The following is a 16,657-nucleotide window of genomic DNA, read 5'->3' as shown; positions in this document are numbered from 1 at the left end:
GGCATCCTCCCTGCAAGCTGGCCCTGGGACACCTGGCAGGCAGCAGCTCCAAACACCCCTCCCCACACACAAGAGCAAGCAGCACCAGCCCCCGCGTCACCCCATGCGCCCCAAGAGTCACCCAGCAGAGCCCGGGGAGCTGGAAGAAGGAAGAGAGACCATTCAAAGGGAGCGGAGAAGAAAAAGCTTTCAGTGAAGCCAGCACTCGGGGCGCCTTCCCGCTGGCATTCATCGTCAGAGGAGTCCTCGGAGAGGAAGACTGCATAATGTCGCAAAGGCTTTACCAAGCTGGGGCAGAGGGAGACAAGAGAGAAGAGAATAGGCAGTTAGGACACTGTCAGAACTCCCTGTGGGGTGGGAGGGAGAAGACCAGAGGGCATCAGGGTGAGGAGGTTGGGCCCCAACAGAAAAGAAACTGGGGATTGCCATGTGTGTAAGGAGCCTTGAACTCATGATACAGTCATGCGTGACCCTGTAATGCCGCTTCCACTCAGATAGCCCCAGTGTAGCAAGGAACTCAATTCAAGATGCTCAGCACCGCTCTGCTCAGCACGATGAAGCACAAAACACCGTAACTTTCAGCAAAGGGAATCTGCAGTGGCTGAACGTTAACCTTCCATTAAATGCAATGCTTATGAAGAAAAAAATGTAAATCAGGATGCAGAACTGCAGTGCTTACAGTGGGTCCTTTGTATCTGTAGTTCCACATCTGCGGATTCAACCAACTGTGGGTCAGATATATTTGGTAAAAAAATGTGTCTGTACTGAGTATGTACAGACTTTCTTTCCTTGCCATTCTAATATTCCCTAAACAACACAGCACAACTATTGCCACTGGATTGGATGTGATAAGCAATCTACAGATGTTTGAAAGCGTACAAACATGCATAGGTAGTGTGCCATACGAGGTAGTGAGCATCAGTGGATTTTGGCATCTGGAACCAATTCCCGGAGGATACTGAGGGACGATGGCACTGCACTCTCTCTCATCTACCTACAGAAAAATGCATAGAAAAAAGACTGGAAAAACTTGGGCCTAACAGCCACTAATAGCCAGGGGGATTATGGGTGATCTTCCCCCACCCCCTGCTTCTTTTTATTTTTCTACAATAAGCCTATCAACTTCAATAATCAGTGAAAAATAAAAAATAAGAAGTTGAAGAAAAAAGTGAGCCATGTGGATAAGCCCTCTGGAGAAAGCCCTTTTCTGATTAGTGGCTGCTCTCTGGAGTCTCCCTCGGATGCTTCTTCAGAGTCTTTTTCATCTGTGATGTGGAAATTAAATATTCATTGTTATAAAAAATACATCTCCCTTGTCAGCCACCTGTGAGCTCCACCTCTATAAACAAACACACACAGCCCAGAGATGCTCCATGCCTGGCTCCTATGAATTATATACTGGCCCAGGCCTGTGAGAGGCCATGGGCTTAGGAGAGGAGCTGGACCTGTGGATGCTGGTTCAAATCCTGGTGCCATGGCTGCTACTCTGCCCATGTGCTGGGGAGCAGGTGTGGTGGGCTGGGCCTGCTCTAAGGAGGTCTCAGAGGAGAGGGTGAAGTTTGAGGAAACATGGGGTGTTAGCTGGGGCTATCTCTTCTCCCTTGCACCAGCCAAGGCAACCTCTTTTGTGCTTTCCATGTTGGGTGGGATTCCTTCATGGAAGGCCAACACGTCCAAGGAGCATTGCTGCTGCTAATCCACATGTTGTCCAAAGGAACTTCAAGGGCCTTGGCACTTCCACCCCATGCCTTCATCTCCTCCTGCCCTCCCCCTACATGTCAGTTGGCTTACCATCTCTGGACCACACAGCCTTTGTCACTTGGCTTTCCCCATTCCTGCATGATGCACTGACTGTCTGAATACCTGGCCCAAATAACACCCTCAGGAAGCCCCCTGGGGCTGCACATCTTGGTGCTTCCTAGGCCCCATTTAATCTCCTGCAATTCTGTTTTTGGGTTGAGTTCAAGGGCAGGGGCATAGCTTGTTCTCTCTCCCCAGCTGGGGCCCACTGAGCACAATAGGAGTCTGTGGTCAAATGAAGTGGGGAAGACACCACTTTGCTCACACTCCTGGGGCCTTGCCATGACCCATAGCTCCTTTTGTCAACTGTGGCTGTGGTGTACGTGTCCCCTCTCTAGGTTTCCCATCTACTGTCTCGGACATGGACAATGTGATGATGCTGGGGGTGGTGTGGTGTCAGGTACATGGGGGCAGGCGAAGCCTTGGGAAAGTGTTCAGGACAACAAGCATAGCAGCCCCGAGCCGAGGCTCTGCACGGCTCATTTCCTCCTCCCACAATAGCTTTGCAAGAGGAATCGCCACACTAATTTTATAGAGGGCGAGACCTTTGTGAGTTTACCCATCTGCCCATCCATCTGGGCATCCAAACGAGACACCTTGCACTGCTTGTGGTGAGCAGACCCAGCATGAGCTGAGCACTGGGGACACCAGTGAAGAAGCAAAGTGACCTGGCCAGGAAGTGACAAGCAGGAACTCCAGCCCCTGATTAGAAGGCTCTCCAGTGGCCCTGTCTTTCTGACACCCACCTAAACCTAGGCTTCCATGCTCACAGTTGGATCCTGATATCTGTAGCTCTGGCTTTGACCAGAAAGCACAGATCACAGCTTGGTATGTTAGCTGAATGTTGCTAACCCTGCCAGGAATTTCTGGATTCACAGAGAAGCAAAGAGCCTTTGTGCTGGTCTGGACCTTGGTATCATTATCAGCCTTCTGCAGTACAGGTCACTGGCAAAACCCGGTGCCTCCCACACTAGTATATCCATACGGTGGTGCTGATAGGGGGTTGGGGGGGGTAGTGAGCTTCACTTTCCAGCTCACAAATGGCTTCCTCCTCCAGCCAGCTATCCTGGCCAGGTCAGGCCCAGGATGTCTATGGAACACATCACTGTCTCTCTGGGTGAAACCTGCCATGTGATTTGGTCAGATGAGACCTTTGTCGTGTCTAGGCCACATGGATGATGATGAGGACAGTAGCAGAACTTATAAGCCTGGAGCTAAATACTGTCCATACACTTTCTCACTACGTTCTTATAAAAGACAAAGAAGCTAAGGCTCAGAGAGGAGGAGCCACACAGCAGCTGAAAGTAGAGCTGGGAGTTGAACCTGGATTTACCTGCCTGTAACCTCTGTGGGATCCTACCTCTACAGCTTCCTGATCTGAAACAGTGAAATGAGAGAGAGGATGTTCCCCTTCTACTTTTAATGAAAGGTGAGATTTCAAAATAAACTTATTTAAATTCAGCTGCTCATGTTCTTCCACGAAACATACAGTCAGATTTTGTCAGAGATAAAGGATGAACCATCGAAAACGTCCAGGTTTAAATTTTTTATTAGCTTAAGGAAGAATATGGGAAAAAATGTACCTCTCTTCCCTCATTAACCCAATTCAGCTACCACCCTGCAGTCTGCCACCCACCACTTGCCTGGATTTTATTCCACACAAAGGGCTGTCTGTGAAAAGGCAGGTCGGGGCGAACTTGGCTACCCAGCGAGGGCTGCGATGTCTCGGTGCGAAAGAAAGGCTCTCTGTCCATCATTGCTTGGACCCCATCATCCCCCACAGCCGCCCCCGCCTCTGCCCACCATGCTCTGCGTGGAGTTCCCATGCAGATGACTCCGAGCCCTTTCTAATGTTTGGTTTAACGTGTCGCCGGTTAGTGCGCGCGTGTGACAGTGGTGACAGGCGAGGCTGTTCCTTTTTAAATACCATGTCAGAGACTCGGCGTCAGGAAGCGGGGACGTGCTCTGTGCTCTCTGCTGCGCTGGGATCGCACTGGCTTATTTTTTAATGAGGAAGATCTGCATCTCGAGAGTTTTTTTCATGTGTCACATCGCGTGGACAAATCAGCAGCACGTCACGCTGGTCCAAAATGAAATGCTGACAAATGTAGATATTTCAAATTTAATTGACATTTAAATGTACTTGAGATAAAGATGGGAAGAGATCAGCCAGGACTGAGTCTCCAGAGGTAATGAAGGGGCTGGTGATTATCTTTAAAGGAGCCTTTAGCTTCAGCACAAAGGCTCTTCACTTTGCAAATGGGATGGTCACTTTGCATCCCTTGGTGATGTGGCTCTGGACGGGTGATGCTCATGGATAGGGCCCCAGGCCCAGGCCAGGTCCTGCCTGCTTGGTTGATGCCAGCCTGCCCATTTTCTTCTTCCTTCCCTTTCCCATCCAGGATACCTTGGAAAAGTCACTTTATCTTCTAGACCTCAATTTCTTCTCTGTAAAATGGAAATTCTGCAGGCCTCCTGAAAGTCTTATCATAAAAGACAAGTATTGGCAGAAGGCATTGCATAGGGCCTGGCACACAGTGAACACAGTCACAATTCACATGCAACGATCACCTGCCCACCAAGACATCCCAGGCATGTGCACCCTGTGCAGGGGCTTCCTAAGTGTCCAAGGACGAAGGTGGTGGTCACTATCTTCAGGTGAGTGGCCCTCCACTGGGCATAGCCTAGGACATGGGAATCAGCTGAGAAGCCTTGCCTGCAGATTCTCAGCTTCTCTTCCCACCACGCCACATGGCCAGTCCTCCAGGCCACAGGCTTGGCAGTTCAGAAAAGTAGAAAAGGTAAGATGGAGGATCTGTGGGGGCCAGTGTGACTGAAGATCCACAGAGGAAACCTGAACCTGGCCTAGAGCTGCCCTGAGTGGCCCAGGGTAAAAGCTGGGGCTGCTGCTGAGGAAGGACTGGAGACAGTGCAAACTCAGTCATGTGTCTACTGAAGAACACTGGAGGAGCCACTGTTGTCAGGAGTCATCATCAGAAGGAGAGGGTGCTCCACTGTCAGTGGTGAAGGATGAGTGTGGGAGACTCACTCAGGGACTGGATCTGCCAGAGGACAGTGGGGCTGGGGTGGCCCCTGGTTAAGGACCCTTGGATGAGGTTCCCTCAGGAGGTGATGTGGGTGCTAGGTTTTTCTTCCTGAGCACAATGGAGGCTGCCTGGCACCCAGGAGCAGCAAGGGTGCCTGCTGTCAGGTGGTGGGGCGTTCAGGAGAGGCCCAGTGGTAAGGGCCTTAGATCAGCATAAGAACTGAAGGCCACAAGCAAGGCTGGGGTGACATGAGGCCTCACAGTGGCAGGCAGACTCAAGAACAGGAAGGCATGATGGCTGGACCCTTGTGCTCTCTCTGGATGCTGCCTGCTTTTCCAGCCTTTTCCTATGCGTCCGTTGAATCACTTCTCAACCTGTGTGTTCATTCCTTCTTTTCACAAAAAATACTAATGCCAAGTTCACAGACCCATTACCCAGCCTGCCCTGAGAACCCTTTCAAGGCCACAGGGTGGACACTTATATGGGGAGAAGCCCAACCATGGGACATGGTCTTCATTACTGCTGTTCTTTGGGCTCTGTGCTGGAGGGAAGGTGGAGATAGTAGCATCTTGGAGGCACTTTCCTCAATTGGGAAGACACTGTGTGGACTATGCAGAAATCTGTCTCTCACCCTGAGGATGATCTCTGCCTGCGGAAAGCCTGAGCCTGGAGACAGTTCTGGGGATGGTGGCAGGGGTGAGAGAGTAGTGCATGTGGAAGCCAGCAGCCCTGAGTGTGTGCCCTGGTTGCAAAGATTCTGGAGGTGCAGGAGGTTAGCCGAGATAATGTGAGGGTGCTGGGCCCACAGCAGGAGAAACAGTAACACGGAATCTGGAAGAGGCTGGGGTCTCGGTTGGGATAGCAAAGCCTTTTGGGTGACTGGAATAGGTAACTTCTCCAGAATGGGCCTCTTTTCTTATAGCACCCTGAAAGCTTGCTCTTCCAGTGGGAATGAGATCCCTTGTGTAACAGCTTGTGGGGGCCGTCCTTCCCTCTGAGCAGCCCAGGAGAGGTGGCTAGAGACCAGTGGCTGTTGAGTTTTCGTGGGCTGCTGTGATTGTTAAGGCTCCTTGATGTGAAGATGGGGATTCCTTGGCAGCTTCTGCTTTTCCAATCTGGGCTCAGGCTCCACGTCTGACTTCAGGCTTGGCTTTGCCTCCAGACTCCACTGGGGGTGGGAGGAGCCAGGTCAGAAGCCCTGCTAATTGGGTCTGTGACCTTCTGCTCTGGTGTTTGGACTCCTGGCCATGCAGACATTGGGTCCTGGCAGCCTGCCAGGGGGTATCACAGAGACAGCTGCCCCTACCCCCTGGGGCCCATGGCCCAGCTGGCATCTTGGAGACTTGCTCCTGGGGCTGGTAGCAGCTCCTGGCTCTTACAGGGCCAGTGCAGGAGAGGTTCTGGCAGCTCCACAGTTGCATCCTGAGCACCCCTGGCACACAGTGGGTGCTTGTTATGTATTTGTGGTTGTTAATGGATACCTGCCCCATTTCTAGGGTGCTGGGCTGTGGATGGCACCTGTGTTCACTTATTTATTCATTCAGGATACATCTCTGAGCAGAGGTCTGGCTAGGCTCTGGTTTAGTGTGTCCAAAGCTGAAGGACACACTGTGTGGAGTACTGGTGTGCGTGTGTGTGTGCATGTGTGCAAGTGTGTATGAGACATAAAGAGGAGCTACAACAGGGTGGGCCCACACAATATCCTGGCAGTTTGGGGATGGTGGATGCGGGAGTAAGCAGCTGTGGGGAGTGCAGGTTAGAGGCTGTGGTAGTCACTGCAGAGATGAGGGAGGAGGGGTTAATTTAGGATGTGACTCTGTCTCTCAAACCATGCTGCTTGAGATGTTAAATGCAGAGGGTGAGGAAGTGTGCCCAGAGCCTCAGGATGGTGGTTGGTGGGCTGGGATGCTGACCCAGGCCTGTCAGATGCCAATGTCCTGCCCCTGCACCAGGTTGCCACCCAAATGACTGAGCCCATCTCCCCAGGGTAGCTGGGTCTTGGCTGTGCCAGAGGGAGAGGGGCTCTGCCCCAGTGTGATGCACAGCCAGGAGTGACCAGGGTCAGAGTGTGTGTGCTGTGCCGAAGTATCATCTTCCACCAGTAAACAAGAATAACTGGCCAAGAGAAACAACTGCAAAGTGCTAAATGCTTCTGAAATCTTCTGATTACTCTCATCTTCTGGAGTTTCAGTGCTGGGGTCATGTGGTGTGACTCAGATCAGACATTCCAGTTCCTTGGCAGCGTAACTTGGCCATTTGGTGCACACACTGTCTACCCAACCAGCATACCCACAGGACTCTTCCTTGTCCATAGGGTTTCCAACGCTATGGTGGAAGAAGTGGCACTAACCTTTTAGACAGATACTAAACCATGCAGGGTGGACGCCATCCTAGCTGACTGGCTGAATAGATGGGCTCTGGCATTAAACTGACATGTTTGAAGCGCAGCTCTGCTACTAACTAGCTGTGTGACCGAGGACAGAGCCAGCCTCTCAGAGGCTCAGCTATTTCTACAAGAGAGCTCAGAACACTCCCCACACCCCATCATTTTTCATGAGGATTAAATGAAATGGTGTTTGTCAAGTGCTTAGTACATACTTCTCAGCTAATGGTAGTTGTTAATTCCAGTTCTTATAATGATATAGAAAGAGAAAGCTTGGAGAACAAGGATGTACCCAGGCATTTTTCACATGAGTGAGAAACCTGGGAATAATCTAAAGATGGAGGATGGGCAGAGTTAGGTAGATTCCCAACATACACACACAATGGGATCTGTAGTCACAGACTACAGGGGTCATGAAGACCCATGTGACAAGTCCATATAACAGGATAGTACAAGGAAAGCAGAGTACTAAAATATATAGAGGAAAAACACTGGAGGGGAATCTACAGAAATGTATTTGAATTAAAGTAGTGGGATTCAAAACGAGTATGTCTCTTTCCATATTATCGCTAAGACAATTGGATTCTTTTGACAAATTACTTGAAAGGAGCAGATTTCCTATGGATCTGGCCAGAGAGGTAAGCAGGGCAACAGTTCATGGTCCCCAGGTGGCTACATCTAGACTATTCTTCCTCAGTACCATGAAATTCCAAAGAATAAGCTGCAGCCAGTCAAGCCCCTCATGTGACTGGAGGAAGATGGGTAAACAGTCAAAAGAGCTCAACTGCACAGGTGCTGGGGTCTGGGCCCCTCAGACTCATGACTGTGATCTCCTTAACCTCAGGACTCAGAAGACAGCCCTGCAACTGGGTTGTGAAGATTAACTAGGTGGATGCATATCATGGTCTCCCTCTACACTACTCTGTGAGGGTCACTGCCCCTGGCTCCACTGCCACATCTCAGTAGGGAACAAATGTCAGGTTGCCTGGCAGAGAGGAGCACTCAGAGGTCAGCGTGGTCAATTGAGTCTTGCCTCAGTCTCACTCAGTCTTGAGGGGGCAGGTGGGCCTCATTATAAGGCCTTTGTAAGCATGCTATTGGCTCTGTCTAAACATCAGGTTGGATGTGAAATTCCCCAATACCTGGCAAGCCAAAAGGGAAAAATCTTGGGGCCTGGCAGCAGTACACCAAGGCCCACCTTTAAAAGGTGAGGAGCTGGGGCCCTCCCTGCCCACTATGGCAGCCACATTCTCACTACTCAGAGTAGAACTCAGGTATAACTAGGTTCTTTCATTTTTGAGCTTTTGAGATAGGGTCTTGCTTATGTAGCCCAGGCTTGCCTCTAACTCAAGATCCTCCTACCTCATCTTCCCAAGTGCTGGGACTGCAGAAATGAATAAAAAGCCTAGAAGATGGAGGAGAAATGAACAGGCCTCTATCATTAGATAGCCAATCCCATATTCTCTGGCACTGAGATCTTGGGCAGATTACTGAAATCCTCTCCTTAAATCTCAGCTTCTCCATCTGCTAAAGAGGAAGCCACCACTTACCTTTCACAACCTTAAGAAATGTTCCTTCTCCTTCCCCAAGCAGAACCATTCAGACACCCATGAATATTGCTCTGTGGCAGCAGGAGGACTGAGGGACTCCAGTTCCTTACTCTAGGCTCCAGGGAGCCTGAGCTATGTGAGTCATCTTAGGACACAGAGCTGTGTCTTTGGGCAAAGCCAGATTAGAAATGGACCACCCCCCTCCCATGCCAAAGAGGGCAGTAGAGCACAATGGATACAGGAAACAGAACTCAAGAGTCCTGGCCCCACCACTCTCTAACTGGGGACCCTGGGAACACGGTTAAATGCATTTTCTGACCTAAGCTCTCTCTGTGGAACGTGGAACAGCTAGCCACAGAGGATCAAGGATATTGAGGGCTCACTGTGCTCCCTGCTGGCATCTAACTCAGGGCATCCCATCATCCTTGCTTTGGATAATACTGCTTCTTGGAGAGAAATAGTAACTGCATATTAATTAGCAAATGGTAACTGAAAAACGGGCTGTTTCCCCAGATATCATTTGAATGTGTTTTTCCAAATGACAACAAATGGCCTTAAGGGTCTAGAAAATGTACCCTTAATTGAGGAAGAAAATATCATTTTGGGCAAATGCAAGTCAACAGAAGAATCAGCATGGGCGCTCCCTCTTCAAGCCTCCTAGCGTGCAACTAGCAGGTCTTCAAAGATACCTGCTGAATGAACAGGCACATGAATGCACAGATAGAACAATGGATGGATGGATGTCAACTGGAATGGAAGGAACAAACTTCAATGATGAACCAGCCACAGAGCCAACACTGCCAGTCTGGATGGATCCCAGAATGCTCGACTGCTGCAAGGGATGCTCTCATTCTTAATCAGCTCCATCTTGCTATCCAAAAAGTTAATTACTGAATGTGCTATTGGAAGTGAGGGCTGGGGCAAGAAGTCAGGATTGAATCCCCGCCCCCCCCCCAATTTCAAAGATCCTACATCCTCTTCTGCTGCCCCAGTCCTCTAAGTTTCTGATGCACTTTGATATTCCCAATAGAGACAAAGGCCCAGGATTCAAGAAAAGCCAGTCCAGATGAAAGGGCCAGGCACTGAGTCCATGTGCGCAACACGGAAACACCCCCAACAAAGGCCTATTAGGCTCTGGCTCCTGCCTGCCTGCTCGTCTTCTCGCCTCCCAACACAATGCCGACAGATTGGTGGAGCTGGTTTCCTTCCCCCCAGAACAATATTTTATGAGGAGTCTGTTTTATTAAAATATTTTCCGCTGGATGCTTCCTGTGTTTCAAGAAGTTGGTCTTGCCAGCTGGAGCTGATGACAGTTGAGAAAAACACATCCAAGTGCTGTTGTGACATGGCATTTGGAAGTGGAGGAGCACGAAGTGGGGGGGGGGGTCTGGGGGGATGGCAGCATGAAAGAGATGCAGGAAAACACCCGGGTGGCACCAGAAATGTCACTGACATGATGGGAGCACAGCCTCCCCTCCTCCTCATTAAGAAAATGTGAAAAGAAACCCTTGCAATGACGTCCCAAAATGTACCTCACTACTTCCTTGGGGGCTGAACTGCTGTGAGGTGTGGTCACAGAGGACCTGTCATTTATTTCTTATCACTGATGGTTTGTTAACCCCCAAATCAGTCCTCCACACTCACACTGATTCATCTCAACTCCTGATGCTTCCCAAAAAGAAATCTAAGATGGGCACATTGCAAAAAGAAACAAAAAGTAATACCGACACAGCTCAGGCAATTAATGGGAAAACAGTATTAACAGCTGACTCTATGCACACACTAACTAGTCATCCCCTCTTGCTGGTTTTGGCAGAGCAGCAGGATAAACAAATGTGGTCAGAAAGTCCAACCTCTAACCAGGAATTGGGCCGCAAAATGGGCAATGCTTTTCCGTAGGATATGAAGTGCTGTTGGTCTAGGTGTTTTGCATGATGCAAGGACACTTTGGGTTTGTAGCAAAGGTTTAGATGAGTTGCAGAGGGGTGACTTTAAAGAAAGGCAGTTAATTTCATTCCCGGCTGGAGAAATCTTTAGGATCAGAGAAGTCCGGAGTCATGCAGCATTCTCTCCACAAGGGGGCAATCATAATCCACCGCCAGGGAGCTGTCACACATTATTCCCACAGTCCTATTGTGCAGAGCACAAGTTAAACCTGCACTCAACTTCTGGGGTCCTCTCTTCCAAATCTCACATATCAAAGTATCTCCAGGAAAACACACACACACGCACACCCCCCCACACACTCCCCCTCCCGACTGCACCTGAGCTTTCTGTTCAAGTCTGAGGGTCATCTGATTGTAAAGCAGAGAATACTGGGAAAAATAAAGTGCACTGCAACCTGGGTAAGGCCACAGCTTGACATTTCAGAATCTTTTCTTCCTTTTGGATCCAATTCTGGCTCAGACCTGCCATTTCCCTTAAAATTTTTCCTTGAGAAATTTTCTGAAAGGCCATACATAGGGAGCATTCCCCTTTCTACCCAAAGGACTGATTTTTGATTCCTCCAACAACCCCAGACTAACATGGATTTATGTATTTTCTAAAGGCATCTCAGGAAGTCAGTGAGCACTGCTGAGTTTGTCTGGGCAGAGCTGAGGGCTGTGTGTATCAGGGACAAAGGGAAGTGGCTCTGGAATGGGGCTGTCTGCAGCTTTTGACCCCACCCCACTAGGTTCCTCAGCCTCTGGCCATGGCTTGTTTTTTGCCTTGCTCATTCACCTCATCTCTCCAACAACCACTTGCACATGACCTACGCTGGTTCTAGGATAGTTCCTGGCACATCCCAGGACCTGCCCAAGAAGCTCCAGGTCTGAGGGCAGGTTCAGAGAAAAAGTCCTAACAACATAAACACTATGACAGAGGTGAATGAAGTGAGGAAGTCTTGTGCCATAGAGACCTAGAGCCCAGGCCTAGGAAGCAGAGGACCTTGTTAAAACAGGTGGCCTCCTTGACCAGGTTGATGACTCTCACCTGCAGACTCTACATTGTCAGCATACGGGATCTGGGACCTTCCTTAGACCCTGTCCAAGTGCCCTTTGGGCTTAACCACTCCAAACGTGGCCCAGGTGCCAGGCTCCTTTGCCTCTGGAGCCTCCTGCTAATGTGACAGTCAGACAAGCAGAAGGAATGAGAGAAGCCAACTCTGAAGATCAAACCCTGCTTCTGACTGACCTCTTTGTGAAATACCTGCTTGGGGCTCAAGAGGCGCCTCTGAGAGCCCAGGGCTGCAAAGCTCAGGCCCTGCTGTGTTCTTGCAGACAGAGGGGAGGGGCCATGAGTACTCACTGCTCAGGGCTGGAGACAGATGTCCTCCGGCCTTCCATGGTGATGTTGCTCTTCGGTCTCTTGACAACATGTGGTCGAGGTGGTCGCACCTAGAGAGGGCACAGGAAAATTCCCAAGGAGTGAGTTGGAAAAGCCATAGAGGGACATTTCAAAGATTTGGATAAGTGGTCCCAGAAGAAATGTTTAGGGATTCTTAAGGTATAGGCTACAAAAGCCCCGCTTATCATGGAAAGACCACCATGTGGTCGTAATGTGCAGCAAGTAGATACATTGTGTGGAATTCTGTGGCTTACTCAGGTCAGAAAGGTTCTCATCTGTAGGATGGGTACATTCCCACCAGCCCCTTCACAGGCTGTTCAAATGTGAGGTCTACATGGGACCTGAAGCAAAGAGGGCCTTATTCATGGAACCTAGAAACAGCTATGCAAAGCAAAATGGTTTTGCTCAGGCTTGTGTTGGAGCTACACATGCTTATTTTGTTCTTTTTACAGTCAAATTTCAGGATCCTTATTTTCCTGTCTAAATGTGAGGGAAAAGCAAGTAATAACATCAGAGAGTGCCAATCAAAGCCACCCTTCTGCTTCCCAGGGCATCCCTGTGCCAGACTTCCACAGGGCTCAGCCTTGTGTGGCAACACTTATGGTGCAGAGTGGGCATACTACAAAGTGGACAGCTTTCCAACCTGTAGCTAGTGCGGTGACAAGATGGGCTATTCTGAGCCACCACCTCTGAGAGCCAGGACAAAGGCCCAGAGAGAAAGATGCCTCCCTTCCTCATCAGAGCCCATGATGGGTGTCAGGTTAAGAATTTCTAGGTACACTGAGAAGAAGACTCATTTGGTTCAATCAACAGTACATGGCTTTACATTTGTACCGTTATCTCTGACCACTTCCAACGACAGAGAGGGATGAGCTTAGAAAGTCTCTGTGAATTTCATTGCAGATAAAAACAATCAAGCATTGTGGCCAATGCAGGGGGCTTCCTTTCCCTGCATATGCGACATGCACTTGCTTAGTTTTGTGGAAAAGATGGGGAAGGAGACTATGCATCCCCTTCATTCCCTGCCTGCCCTTTTCCCTGAACCTCTAACCCCTAGCAATTTGTGGGCAACATAGCACAGTAGCTTAGGAACAAGATTGCAGAAGTTCGTTGCACACAGACAAATCTTTATAGGGTCTCATCAAGCCCTTAGATCTGCACATGTCTAATCTAACCAAAGTTTTTCCTGTGGAGTGTCCAGTCTGAGTGCAGCCTTGTTTGGCAAATCAGAGATGTGGTAAAAGCCAAATGCATTCTGCTGAACTTGCTCTGTCTTTTTCCATGGAGCTGTTCTGAAGACTCAACCACAAGGTGCAGGAAATGCCCTACTGTGGGTCTGGTACATGGTGGGTGATCTATAGATACTATCCTGCTTCTCTGAGACCTGAATGTCCCTTCTTAGCAATGACAAAAGGAAGACCTGGGGTGCCTCTGAGTTAGAAGGTGGATTTCAGGGTGATCTGATCCCTCTTAGCATCCTGTGCAGGGCCTGGCATATAGTGGAAACTCAGCAGCAAGATTTGCAGAAACATGAGTGTTGGTGCCTAGAATCTAAGAGGTGCACAATACTGTTGCTATTATTATTGTTATTAGAAGGGCACCTGCTACCCAGCAGGTATTTGGCCACCATTTGCTGAACAAACAAATGCATATATCCATCCCTCATTCCAACTCTGAACTGCTTTCGCCAGCGCAGCAAAGCTCCTCTGGCAGCAGTGCACAGGATTCCCTGGCTGGAAGGCTCCCCCAGATTCTCCCCACAAAGGCAGCATGCAGCTGGAGTGGAGGAGCAGTTCTGCCCAAGCTGGGGCCCCAGCCGGGTGCTCAGGAAAGGTCAGACATTAAGGCCTGTCAGCTCATCCTGCACAGGGCTGCTCCTCGCTGCAATAAAGGCGGGTTAAGAATGTGAACTTGTGGCTGAAATGGGGGGATTAAGTTTGTGGCAACTTCAACTGAACTTGCAGCGTGGTGAAACATGGGGAAAAAGAACAACAGAGCTAATTAGACGAGCTGAGCTGTCAGAGTGCCGCTGAATGGCTCAGCGCCAACAAACAAAAGGAATGGGTTGGCAATCAGCAGGATCGATGGAGGAGACTGCTTCATTAGGGATGATAAAACAGACAGAGGAGGGAGAGGGAGGGAGAGTAGTGGGGGAGGGAGAGGAAGACACAACGGACCAGAGCCAGTCACCCTCGCAGTTATAGAACCACCCAGAGTCATACACACCTCACTGGTGTGGACAATGCCAGGCACAAAATTATTCTCACAGACAACTACCCAGATGCACAAGGCCTGAGCTTGCAATGTACTCACAACCTCACAGACAGACTTTCACAAAGGCATGCACAAGAGGTGAAGGCACATAAAACCACACAAATGTCTCTCTCTCTCTCTCTCACACTCACTCACACACACTGGAAAACCATAACCAGGCATAGGCACACCCAGGCAAAAAGGTTTAATTAGGCCTGAATCACAGAATGATGCAAACAACCCCCATCATATTCCAGCAATCACATAGCCCTTTCACGGTGCTTAGGAAGGGTGGGGGCTGGGCAGAGGGAGAAAACCACCCACATGCACAACAGGGGTGGTTGGCCCACCACGGCTAGGATCCCAGTGGCGCCTGGGGAGAAAATGCTAAACAGGGATTTCCAGCTTGGTTCAGGGGGACTGGAGGGGAAAGTTGGGAAGCCAGCCAATTCCCCACTGGATTTAAAACCTGAGAAATCTAAGTCGGCAGGGTTAAATGTGTATTGAATACAAAAGCACAGAGTACATTTGATTTTGATGGTGAGCAAAAAAAAATAATAAATACAGAGCTTATAAAGTGCTTCCCATACAGGCTGACCACGCCACACCTCTCCCTGGTAAGCCCCAGCCACTGCCCTTCATGAGACATCAGCATAGTTTTTTTCTGCTCTTTCCTCTGTCTTCTTTTTAAGAGAAGATCCTCAAATCCTCTGGTTACATTGAACACCAGCCACAGGTGCCAGGCTACAAAGCTCTTTGCAGCAAGGCTGAATGGCCAGCCAGCAGCTCATTGCTGCCTTGGGTTATATGACCCAACACAGGCTGGGTGGGGCCAGTTGTTCCTGACAAGGACTGTCATGCTGCCCTCTTTGAGGCCTTTGAGGAGTTCTACACCACAGGTCTTCTGCCTGGCTCCACCCAGTGTGAAGTGGCATCTGCTGGATCTGCATGAATGCATACAGACTGCATGTATAGTCCCCATGACCTGGGGACCTTGAGACCTAGAAAGCACACATTTTCTAGGGCTCCCAATTGTCTTTCAATATGCCTGCTTACAGAAGGTGTTCAGAAATGTATGTACCCACTCCATGCTAGGGCACTGTGCTAGATACAGTACATATAGGATACATTATTACCCTAACCTATTAAACTTATTTCATAGATGATACAACTAAGGCTCAGAGCAGGCAAGGGTCTAAGCTAAGGTGACACAGCCAGGAAGTGGCCAAACTATGATTAAAAGCAGGGCAGGCCCCTCTGACTTCCAAGCCCAGGGGACACACTTGCCTCCTCAACACACCATAAACCTGGGGGAAGGGGAACCCTGAGTGCCGGGCTAGTCCTACCCGGGCCAGGCACAGAGGCACCTGCTCTCCAGGTTTCACTAGGGGTCATATTTGCCTCCTAAAGTGCCAGTGGATGGGCCTAACACTCTCTAATCAGCATAAGTCCTCACACTGGAGAGACTAGAGTCCACTCTAGCTGTCTCTAAGACTTGAGTTGTGGGGAACAGTCATGCCTTGAGTTACACCAATTCCCTGTCTGTTCTGGAGCCCAGGCCTCTATGGATGCCGATCTCCCCACTGGCTGGCAGGCTTACAGGAGCTGTTTGGTGAGGAATAGGGAGACAGGCCTGGCCTCAAAAGCCAGTGTGGCTTCACCATTTCAGTGGTCTTGGCAACAAATTGGAGAAATGCTCAGCCTGTTGTGGACTGGCGTAAGGACAGATGAGACAATAACCACACAAGTGCCTAGCAAGTGGTAGGTGCTCCTAAATGGTAGTTCTGTCACCTCTGTGTTCTTGCCAGGACCTAACACTGCCCTAGAGATTCCATAGCAAGCCCAGCTGGCTGCTGAGGAATTATTTTTTCTCAGCTGAAGACACTACCCAGTACTGTATGCTAGGTCCATTTCTGTTTCCATGGAGATGAAGGGTCCTGAGAGCTTGGGGTGCTAAAAGGACCACAGGACTCAAAAGCTTGGTGGTCCCTTGTGAGGGACTTGGGTTAAGTTATCAAGTATTTGTTTTCTCATCTCCAAAACAGGTGATGACAATGCCTGCTTCACAGAGCTTCTGTGAGGCTCATCTGGGTGAGGCAGCTAAAAATGATTTTCTTGTTGTAAAATCCTAGGCAAATGACAGTTTTGATAAACTGGGCCATTCCTTAGAAGTTGTAAGATGTAAAACCTGTCAAGAAGAGTAAGAACTGCCTCTGAGCACCAGGCCCTATGGCTGGGTGAGCTATAAATGTCATCCATGTTTGCCTTCACAGAAGACCTCTATGAATGTGGGCCTG

The 16,657-nt window shown here is 49.6% G+C and overlaps 1 protein-coding gene across 7 annotated transcripts in view; it reads right to left on the bottom strand.

The window, feature by feature from the left end:
* Positions 1-16,657, bottom strand: part of Dennd1a (DENN domain containing 1A) — a 463,821-nt gene that overhangs the window by 6,757 nt on the left and 440,407 nt on the right. For 4 of the 7 annotated variants that reach the window (XM_074051037.1, XM_074051038.1, XM_074051039.1 and 1 more), the window contains 2 exons: positions 12,069-12,157; positions 160-288 (listed from right to left, as the gene is read on the bottom strand). In XM_074051037.1, the coding sequence (XP_073907138.1) occupies positions 160-288; positions 12,069-12,157 (218 nt within the window). The remainder of the gene's footprint in view (positions 1-159; positions 289-12,068; positions 12,158-16,657) is intronic. The other 3 variants (XM_074051041.1, XM_074051042.1, XM_020166565.2) reach the window with 1 other exon arrangement.

Source organism: Castor canadensis, chromosome 13 (assembly GCF_047511655.1).
Source record: "Castor canadensis chromosome 13, mCasCan1.hap1v2, whole genome shotgun sequence".
NCBI lineage: Eukaryota > Metazoa > Chordata > Mammalia > Rodentia > Castoridae > Castor > Castor canadensis.
The sequence above is the reverse complement of the archived record's forward strand: the minus strand, read 5'-3'. Positions and strand labels throughout refer to the sequence as shown.